This window comes from Sparus aurata, chromosome 2 (genome assembly GCF_900880675.1).
Source record: "Sparus aurata chromosome 2, fSpaAur1.1, whole genome shotgun sequence".
NCBI classification, from domain to species: Eukaryota; Metazoa; Chordata; class Actinopteri; order Spariformes; family Sparidae; genus Sparus; species Sparus aurata.
In genome coordinates, this window is record NC_044188.1 from 6,861,003 (window position 1) to 6,872,515 (window position 11,513).

At 42.0% G+C, this 11,513-nt stretch overlaps 1 protein-coding gene across 1 annotated transcript in view; it reads right to left on the minus strand.

The window, feature by feature from the left end:
• The window catches only part of gbe1b (glucan (1,4-alpha-), branching enzyme 1b), an 89,428-nt gene extending 79,172 nt beyond the window's left edge, over nucleotides 1–10,256 (minus strand). Inside the window, exon 1 of the mRNA XM_030399161.1 lies at nucleotides 9,997–10,256. Within this exon, the coding sequence (XP_030255021.1) occupies nucleotides 9,997–10,094 (98 nt within the window). The 5' untranslated portion in view covers nucleotides 10,095–10,256. The remainder of the gene's footprint in view (nucleotides 1–9,996) is intronic.
• Nucleotides 10,257–11,513: the final 1,257 nt, after the last annotated feature.

Below are 11,513 nucleotides of genomic sequence, written 5' to 3' on the forward strand. Positions count from 1 at the left end.
GTAATGAACTGAGCTGTAATACAAACACGAAAAGCACTTTCAAAGTGCCCTGTGGAGTCTCCTGTAGACAAACGCTGCAGTAGCTGCAGCTTCTTAATAAAACAAGTTAAGTATTTCATACGATACTCACTTTCTGTTTTAATAATTTGAATTGTGTATTGTTAACTAGCTTGCAGTGTGCGACACATATGCTACGTCACACGGGTCTCACGCGAGGCTGCAGTGGTGCGTCATCTAGACATTCAGAGTCTTGCCTATGTATTTCTGTGTGTTTTTGTAAGTGTGCGCATCTCTGCAAAACAATCGGTGAACATTCATATTGACAACATAGCAGCGTTTGACAACAGCTTCAAAATCTATGTCCGTAGAACATGTCGCAGACATGAAAAGAAAATATACGACAGGTGAAGAGCAGCAATTTTTGGGGTTTCTGTCTCTTTTTCTTTCCCTCCCTCCCTCTCTCTCTCTTTTAATAAGGGAAAAGAAACATCATGTCATCATCTTTATTAATAATTATCAAAAGCAAACTCCTCGTAGAAACACTGGGCTGGCAGTAGCAGCGCTGAAGCAGCAGAGCTGTCTGTGTGGACAAACACACACACACAGGTGAGCCACAGCAGTTCAGCAACACAGCCTTCACACACTGCACTCACAGGATATGTGTACCTGCCTGTACAAGCTGTCACACTGCCTATCAGCAGAATAGCTTAAATCTGGGGGCAGGCATGTGTGAGTCCTTGTGCACATCATGCACATTACAGAAAAAATAGCAACCCACCCATAAAAACATTGTTTTGAAGCACTTTCAGTGGTGAAAACACACTCCACAGGGTACCATTAATGACAATATTTAACACGTTTCCAAGAAATCTTAACTGTTGTTCCAAAGAAGAATCTGTTAAATAACCTTTAATGTCTCAGATTCAATAGGTGAACTCCTGCTGGAGGATTTGACACAATTTTTACTGTTTAAAAATGTGTGAAAGTGTGAAAATGTTCCTTTGTTTGCAAATATCGTGAGCTGTTCGGAAATACTGCAGCATATGCAGTGTCGCACTGCACGGTGCCACATCTTAATGTTTCCATGCTAACGTTATCTCTGAGGACCTACCTCAGGATGCAAACCTGCCTCGCCCCCTCAGGAATGTGTGACTAAAGGCATATCCTGAGAGATAAACCTCTGTCTGTTACCTTCAACTGGAGAAGGATAGACTAACTACTTTGCAATTTATCTCACTTAAGTTCCTGCAGCCAGCTGGTGTCCATATCAGATTCCCCCCGGTACAGGAAGCCTCTTTCAGCCAGCTGAGTTAAGTGCACTCTCCCCTATAGCCCTGAAGCCAAGCTCAGACTGGCCTGTGAATGCCCTGGGGCTAGTCATGATGGGCTGAAGTAACAGCGCGATTTCTCAGCAGCTGCTCCCTGTGTTGAGCAGAGTGGATACAGGCAGTGCTTGCCAAATGTAAACCTTTAAAGTCCGACCAATGCTGCCACATGCCTCCTTTGCCACTTTGTCACCATTTCAAGAATATGCTGAAAGGAAGGACAAAGGGAGAATTCACATAAGGGCAAAGCTCCACTGCCACAGTATTAATAGGCATGAAAGTCATGCCTATGATTATAACAAATGAGTTCCAGAAGGTTGGACCTGTGGGAAAAGGGAGCTAAAACCCTGTATTGATGCAGTATTCACTGCACATCCCTCGTGTCTATTTCCACTTGAGATTGCAGCAAGGAGGCGAGATCAGACCACACATCACAAATGAATTGTGCCACAATTCATTTCAGGGAGTCATTAAGAGGGTTGAAGCTATAGGCAAAATCAAAACTCTGATTTATTTTCCTATTATTAATATTCAGACTGAAGCTGTCTGCGAGCATCCTCGCTGTCCTCTCTGCCCTTATCAACAAATTTTAGTTTGATGAAGTTGTCACTCTCCCTCTCCTTCATCCTGGCACTGTCGCCACATCTCTACAGCTCACCTCCGTTTTTCTAAGTTACAGTTCTACAATTTACTACAGTATCTAGCACGACACCGCACGCGGTATCCATAGGCAACAGGCGGTAACACGCTCTCCCATCGAGCAGCAAAGAGCAGAGCCTCAGAGTGTGACCATTCCATCACATATGGCAAGGCTTTTTTCTCCAACACTGGTCCTGAATTCCTAATAAACCCGAGTCAGTGATAGAATAGATAGAACTGGAGCTCAATGTCTCACTGTTGTCTTCCTCTCTTTAGTTTAAGCCATCACATTTCTTATGGAAGCTACAACTCATGTAGTTGATCTAGTAACTGTCGAGTAGGACAAAATTACAACTGAAATACGATAACATGAGGTAAACAAGATTAAACAAGAACAAGAAAGACTGAAAATGTGTTACTAACTTGCGTTGAACGGCATCTATTCTGAAGAGGAAAAATCGGTTTTAGTCACATACAATCATACTCTGCACAATGTAGCGGAACCCGTCCCAGAGGAGCAGTGGGCAGCCATCATACAACACCTGGGGACCAACTCCAGCCCTAGAACTGAGGTTAATCCTACTGCCAGTGCCCTTGACTACTATATATGAATTTGACAGTTGGGGAGTCGGAGCAACCGGAGAAAACTTACACAAGCATGGGGGAACATGCAAACTCCACAGAAGAAGTCACCAAAGTCAAAAAATGTAAACTCTGAAACTCTGCCAACATTTTGTATATATTAATGTGAAAATCAGTCCTTCTGACACCATAGTTTTTTGCCAGGGTTGATAGTTAACTACCAACCTGAGACATAACATAACATAAAGAGGTGCAGTATGGAGGGTGTTGGACGCATGTTTAGGTGATGTAATACTACATACTTAAACCTGCGTTCAGATTTTTGGCCACTTGGGGGCAGCAGAAACAACTTTTAAACAAACGATCATTAACAACATCGATTAATCTGTCGATTATTTTCTCAATTCATTAAGAAGTCGTTTGGTCAATAAAATGTCAGAAAACTGTCAAAAAAATTGTTTTCCTAAATGCAAGATAATGTCCTTACATGTTTTGTTGCGTCCCCAACCCTCTTTTAATAAATTACACAATTGACCATCAAAATAGTTGCCGATAAATTGAATAGTTGACAACTAATTATTTAATACTCACAACTCCAAACTCGTTAGCACATATTATTTTTACTACCATTCCCGGCGGACACTTATTTCGCTCCACCTGACAAATATAAATCCAATATCCACTTTTATTTGAGCTCTTTTTTACACTCTACCAACTCCTGATGGGAACATCCGGCCCTTTAGCCACATCGCATTGGGCGGGAAGCCTACAGGGGGGTTAATCAGAGTTTTTGACTGAAAATAGCTGCCTGCTGTGGCTATAATCGACACTGATGAGAGCAGTGGGACTAAACCAAAAATACAAAGGCTGAGCACCGTGAAGCCAAAATAATAAGCTATGACACTTGCTGCATAAAACGCTGCATAGATCAGAGGGAAATGGACAATTGGACAAAAAATTAGCTCTGGCTTCGTCACTACGAGCAACTTCTATTAAATCTGGCCACGTGATCTATTGTTAATATAAAAATGTTAAATATGAAATACAAAACACTACAAGATCAGCCTAATACATGCCTGAATTTTATGAAAGAAGAGACTGATTACCACTTCTGAATAGAACAAAGCATCATTACAGTTCCTCTAAGAAACACTGACGCTGCTCATTGTCAGGTAGTGCCCGGCGAGAGACACGACTAATCCCCGTAGCCAGAAATTACAAAAGAGTTTTGTCCTGTCGCCTATTTGGTGGTAATGGAGCAGCAGGAGATTATAGATGTGAGGCAAAGATTACAGTCCATGGCTCTCTTATCTCGTGGTTTGGGGAACTGTTCTTTATCTACAAAGATGCTGAAAAAAATATCATATGCCACAATGGAGAGATTAATCTTACAGATATTATTGCTCACAGCAACATTGTACGTGAAAGACATCAACCACCTGTCCAATCACTGAATTGGACAAATGTTCAGTGTCGGACAAAATCTTCTCAAACTACCAAGTCAAACCAACAATTCTCAGAACTCATCGGGTGTTAAAAGTTTAGTAAGACTAAAAGTAAGAAGACGGCAAACGTGGGAAATGAGTAGAAAGCTCTCCTACAAGGGAAGATCAAGGCTCAGAAGGCACAAGAGAAAGCTAATCAGTTGGCGAATGCTCTCCTGGAAATCAAAGCTAGAGTTCATGAGGTGCTGGAGAAGGTGTGCCAGCAAAGATCTCATTGATGAGACAGCTGAGGCTCAAAGGGTGCTCGAGAAAAGCAGAGCAGCTGGGGGTCACTCTCTTGAAGAAGAGAAACGAGGCTCACAAACAGCTGGAGTAACTTGACTTCAGAATTGAAGCACTGTGAGGAGCAGCAGAAGAACGATCATCTGCAGATACAAGAGGAGACGAACTTCCTCCTCAGGTGCCAAAGAAGAGGTCAAACAAACCCCGCAGGACACAGAACTGGGGTGGACAAAGAAGCAGCACAGCATGTTGTCAAGTGAGGATGATCCGAGGTCCAAGACGAAAAGTGGGATGGCCAAGCTCTTTCTGTGAAGTGGCTCCAACAAAGGAATACCAATAGTACCATTTCACCCACAACACTCTGTGGCCGGAGGATCTGTATTGTCTTCAGACGGTTTGTCTCATTTTCTAAATGTGTTATGGTTTGTTGGTGAGATCTATCAAAAAAAACAGGGCTGGGTTGAGATCCTTTACTTAAAAGTTGAGTGTAGGAATAGGCATCGTCAAATGATATCATCAGCAACCAAATCATCGCAATCACAATACTACATTTTGGACTTAGTCATATACCAATTTGGTAAACATAACCCAGCCCTAGCTTTATTTGAAACTCACAAAAATAAAAAATACTGACTTGATTTGATATTCCACAAACCTTCTCTGTCTTATCTTAAAGTTCAATACTTTCAAAAAACCCAGAATACCTGCAGTGTTTCTCTGCGGTTAACATAATGAGTCTAAAATTAACTGGCTTTAAGGAGACAATGATGGAGAGAAACTACAAAAACTTGTTCAGACATTAAAAACAAACAAACTTTATGTATCAACAAACCTTTCCTGAACATAGTCTGGTTAGTTCCAGCCAATTAATTTGGCTGTCAATCTAACTTGAGCCAAAAATACATTTTTCACTTCCTTTTCTACAAAGTTTATCAAATCTTCATCTCTAAACTCTTAACTGACGTTTTGGATATAACTGTTTGCATCCCCCCCCAACCACTTGATTGTGATGTGCAAATGACTGAGTGGCTGAGAAACAGACAAAGAAAGTGCGTCCTACAACACTTTAAGAACGTGGTTAATATTCCAGAGTAGAGAAATAATATCTGGATGCTTCTCATCTGGCAAAAACTAAATCCGTTTTTGAAAATGTTGTTGTAGTTTTAGAGTGACTCATCAATCAAATGGAAGGATTTGAACAACAGACAAACGGATCAAAGAAATCAAGTCGGTTAAAAGATTTGTTCTGACCCCTCAGAACACAGCTATTTGTTCGGCATTGGACAGACTGGTTGGGAGGAGGAGAAAACCCTGATTATCTATTTTGGGTGGGAACTCAGAGTTTGGAACTTGTTATTATACAGTCAGGGTCAGAAAAAAGTCCGCACTCACACTTTTAAACACAGGTGTTAGGTACGGTAATACCATGCAAAGTGTTTGCATGACGCAGCATAGAATATTCGGATCAACTTAACCTACATGTGACGCGCGATTCGTATTTTGATGTCATATCTCGACTAAATTACAATCACAGTTGAGTCATCGTGACTATAATCCGTTTTTAAAATTCTCCCCACGGAGCAGCTGAACTCTGTAACCTGTTCATACACCCACGGTTAGACAATCGGGCATCTAAATTTAGAGTGAGTGTTCAGGTCTGTTGCTTTGTATATGACTGATGGCGACAGCTGAAGCACAGAGGTGTCAGGACAGACTACAACGGCCCGGCGAAACACGAGTAGGGAAAGCTTTTTTCTCTATCTGATCTCAGCCCACCTAAAGAGCTTCCATACTGCCCGGCGGCAAGGTGACTTTCAAATAATGTCATTAAAGTACGCATTTGACTAAGTGCATTAATGAGGCTGAAGAGGCACCTGAACATTTGGAGAGGTTGATTGATGAAAGCTAGAATTCCCTGCTAAACATCGTACCTTTGTTGACATACACGCAAGGTGACGGCAAAACTAATGCTGCCCAGGCAACTTTTAAAGAAACCAAATAAGACGTTCGCTTATTATAATACAACAGGTAGGCCTAACAGGTATCCACTGACCTTGTTGTGAGTGGTTTCATGAAGGTATGTATGTCATGTTGTTTCATGTGTTTTCCTTTCATATCACCAGGCAGAGGGAAGTGTGTATTCATTCATGGACGACAGGCTAGCTAATAAGCCAACTAACTAGCTGGCGCTGCAGCTCTGCCAACGAGGACGGCAAGGAGCCTCTTGTCTATGAGAAGATAATAATAATAATAATAATAATGCATTTTATTTCAAAGCACCTTTCAAAGTACTTAAGGACACCGCATATAACAACAACAGTACAACAAAGACAGTACAAGCACAGGAGGCCGATTCCTTCTGTGCAGTGATATGTAAAGAAAATAGTTTCAACATGAAATGCTCAAACGAGGTCCGTGAATAACAAGGTCATGATTTCTGGAAAGAGACATTGCTTTCGAGTTTATCAGATTAATTTATCCAGTTCCATTATATTTCGAGAGAAGGCCGACATCTCTGGAGGGAACTGTAAGCGGTCTGTTTCCCGCTTGTCTTAAATCCCGTATTTCAGCTCATTGCTTTTCAGTCAGTCAGAGCACAAGCATCGGTAGTCATCGCTTCAAAGTCAATAATCACTTTTGCCTTAAATATATTGCATCACCATCAGAAGCTTAAGACTCATTGCTGTATTTTCACTTTGAAATGAGTTGTGATGACATACTCAAATCTTCGCAAAAACTCTTTGCCGTAATAAGCAGCAGTCTCAGTGCTCCCCACTTTCATTTGGTCCAATTTAGGAGATTCATGGTGCCACGAGCGGCAAAATCCTAGCAGCACTTCCTGCAGATTTGCGCAACAGGAAGGGTAAATAATGAAGCATGTCAACAGAGCACTGCTCACTGGGGCTGTAACCTGCGTGCAGCATCAACGGTTGTTTTCAAAATCCATCTGAAACTCGCATCCTGATAAAATAAAATGAGAACTGCCTGCAACCACGGAATAACTAATTAGAACGGGGGCTTGAAAATCTGCTGGAGTCATTTCAACTGTCTGTGCATACAGCGGCTGTATCTGGTGTGAACCAAAGTTCAACAAAGCCGAGATGTGGGCAGCCTTGAGCCATGACGTGGTGCTGAAATCTAAAGAATCAGTCAGTGTGGTCATAGGTCTCTTTCTGATAAGCCATCTGAATTCTTAGCACCGCGCGGCTCGGCAAGCCCTCAGTGGACTCCGTGTGACACCATAGCATGAGAGAGCTCTTGATTTCTATTCCCTTGTTCATGATGCAGTGTTTGGACTGTGGGCCTAGAGCACCAGGGGGGTTTATCAAAAATTAACCTTCACACAGCAGCGATTCTATATGTAAAATAATTTATGTGAATCTTTCATCAGCGAGACAGGTGTTTGAGACTGGTGTAGGGCTTGGTGAAGCCTAACAATCCCAAGCTGTGTCTGAGATTGCTCTGACACGCTCATCTCTCTGCGAGGCTCGAGCACTGCTCGCATGCTTCAAATACAAAGCAGGGGGTCCTTTACCTGCCACATTAGAGACAAGATCTGACACGGTAATGAAAATGGATTAAACTATATGGCCCCTAAGCAGAGTTTTAAGACCTAGTTTCGGGGACGACTCAACAGTGAGCAGATACTGCAGCAATGTGAGCTGTAGATCATTATCACTTTCTGCTTGTAAGTAAAACACATCACAGTAATTTACTTTAAAAAAGGAATACGGCAGGTAAAGCTAATTTGACATGAGGTGGAGAATTGAGCTGAAGAATGACGCTGCCATTTTGGGAGCCAGATGCTGTTCCATCCTGAAAATGAGCCGGCAGGATCCATCCATAGAAAAAAAAACATTTTTAAGAAATCAGAATTACATTTTCATTACTAACACGGACATTTTGTTGCTACTCATAATTCTGCAAAAGTGCGCCCCTACATTTAAGTCCAGTCTGTTTATCAGGTTGAAACCAGAACTCACAGCAATTAAAAAGAACCGCACAAATGAATATAAAGCGAAGTCTAATAAAAACAAAAACCCTGAGATTGCACAGTCTATTGACACACAGACAGCGTCTATTTACTCTAGGAGATTAGTGTAGGCGCAAGGTCAACACATTCACCACTGAAGGACAGGTTCATCTCTGGTCTCTGTTCGGGCGCAGCACTCATTTAAGGACATTTGTTTCTTAAACACAGTTTTGTTTCTGTGCCCACAAGAAGCAGATACTTCTAATTTCCTGGATATATTCAACATATAACTGTTGCATCCTCTGGGGGATAAAAGTGACAGAATAAACAGGCCGGAATGGACTAACTGATAAACCAGTGTTGAATAACTTCATGTTCAGTTCCTTTAACTTGATTTTATTAAAGGATTTTGTATGTGTTGTCTCTCCAGGGTGCCTACGCGCAAACATAATCCTGGCACGTGAATATCTCTGTCTCTGTAACACTCTCATAATCAAGTTACAATGAACTAGGACAACTTGTCAAAAACATTTAAGGACTCATCCGTATATGAAGCGTTCAAATATGCACGGTTCTTTTGGACCCAGCGTGGCTCTCGCTGACAATAACAAAAAATCTCAAAGATAGCATCTCCTGGTGAGAACAGCTGTTATATATTAATTATCAAAACTTCCCACTTGGTTTTTGGCATAAAATGCATGACTCAATTAAGGCGAAGCATCAGGCGAACATATTCTAATCTGGAAACTACTCGCATGTGTGTTTTTGATACCATCAACCATCACACTTTGGCAGGGTAAAACCGTGATCGGAATGTGTGGTGGCCATAATCCCATTAATAAATGCACGACAGACTCACACAAACACACTATACACACACAGAGAGTCAGCTACTTAAGACTTCCACCCCAATAATTAATTTGTATGGAGGCCAATTCGAGGCTGAAGGGGAAATGCATGCGGCATGTGAGTACAGCAGCATAAAGTCAATTAATGTCTGAGAGGTTATTTTGTACTGCAGAGCCTTTCACACTGCAAGAACCAAACCAATCAGCTGGAGGAGACTCTGCTCCGAGTTGGATTTTTAATCCAATTTTTTTTTTTAAAAAACATTTTAGTCCAAACTGATGCCTCGATAACCACGAGACAATTGAAAGGAAAAGCCATTACAGAAAACAGCTTATACTGAGCACCAGGGCCAGCAGAGAGCAGGCGGGGTGGGGGGGCTGCTGTGATGCTCCTCCAGCAGCTGGAGAACACCACCTCACGACGTAACGTGGTGGACGTCAGCTGACGGAGGAGCGCGTGCCTGCTGCCCAAACTGTCACACATCGGAAGTGGAGACGTGAGAGACGGCTATACTTTGCTCCTGCGACCTGTCACATAACATGAAAAAAAGGCTTCCTGGTGGCGCTTCATTCATTTTGCATTAGCTGAACATCATCTAAACGCTTATTATTATTATTATTAGTAGTAGTATTGTTATTATCATTCGGCCGGCTGTTTAGAAGAGGGAGCAGTACGCAGGAGAGGCACGCAGCTCTGTGCGACCTCCCCTCATTCAAAATGTCAAACCTGAGGACAGAGTCGGAGTCCGTGATGACTTTCCAAAATCTCGTTTTTATCTGTTAGTTTTGTATTTTTGTGTCAAGACACACCCGCCACCGTGGAGCTAGCTACTGCTCGCTCCACCGCGGGCTGTTTTGGGCGACACGCTGTGCACAAAACCGCAGTTTAGTTCGTGTTTTACCTCCGCTGGAAGTCCTTGTCGTACGTTTTGAGCAGGGGATCCATTTGGAGAAGGTTGTTGAACTCAGGAATCGTAACATTATCCCCTGGCTCTGCCATGGTTCGCTCAGACGAAACCAATCGAGCACCGACCGGATGCGCTGTCAGTGTGTCATGAACAGAGGAAAGGCATGAAGTGTGTGCGGGCTTTTACAGTCCGGAGACAACAAGCAGTCAGGCTGCTCTGCCAAGTCCGTCCCCTTTAAATATGCTCTGTTTCCAGCAGGTCAGAGATAGAGAGAGAGAAAAAAAAAAAGACAGCCGAGTCGTGCAGTGCCGGGATACAGTACAACTTTAAGATGACAGCCGAGGAGTCATCTGGCGCGTCAGAGGAAGATGACTGGGATTTGGATGCAGATGCTCGGCTCGCTGTAGGCTGGAGGTCTGCCTCACACCTGCGGCTGTACACAGATCCCACCTGCTAGAAAATCACAGTCATACACATGTTGATATGTATGAACTCAGCAGCGGATAAGTGAGGATTTCTCTGTCACTTTCACTAACATATCTCTTTTAAGGAACTTGTATTTTACCATTTTTTGGCCACCTTATACTTCCACTGCAATACATGTTGGAGACAAATATATTTACCTTTCATTTCACTTATTTGTTTGATAACTGTGGTATCAGCAAATATTTTTAAAAGGAGAAACGACTCCCGGTGATTAGAAAAATCCTGATTTTGGTATCTTATAATTGGCCAATAATTGGTTGACCCATTCGTAAATACAATTTTAATTTAAATGTCTTTACTTTTACTTGTACTTAAGTAAATCTATTGGCAGAAAATTGCCTTTGATTCATAAATTCATTGAATATCAGAGACCCTCAGACTTAAGGACTATTCGTATGGGTGACTTTTGCTTTTGCCAAAATATTGTTTTTCTGCAAAATATCTTATTTTTTCACAAGTTTGACTTTTGGGTACTTTTTAAAACAATGACAACCACCATGGCATTTTGTCTAAATATTCACTGTAATAAGGATGATTCCTATAAAATGATTTTGGAGATCCAATAACCCTGTCAGGTTGAACTAACATATGATTTATCAGCAACCAATGGCCACTTATGATCTTGTAGCCGGTGCAGTCCCATGTCAGGACACAAGTGGCTTACTATGACACACTATCTTGAGAGTTTTGGTCAAAGATTCTGTGAAATTTGGTATAATTTTTCTCCTTTCCTTGATGACAAATGCGAAGGTTTTGATGGACCCCAAGGCCACTCTCTAGCGCCACAATCAGGCTACATGAATGTCCAGTGTGGCAGATTTAGAGGGATCTATTGGCAGAAATGGAATATAATATTCATAACCATGTTTTGTTATGCTACATTTAAAGTTGAATTTTCCTATTTCAGAGTGTTCCAGGTGCATGACGCCAAATGTAAACAGAAAACATGGCTGACTGTCACAAACTCATGTTCCTTTAGAGAGTGCACACATTAATGAACACCCTCAGCTGTGCAGCCTCCTTCC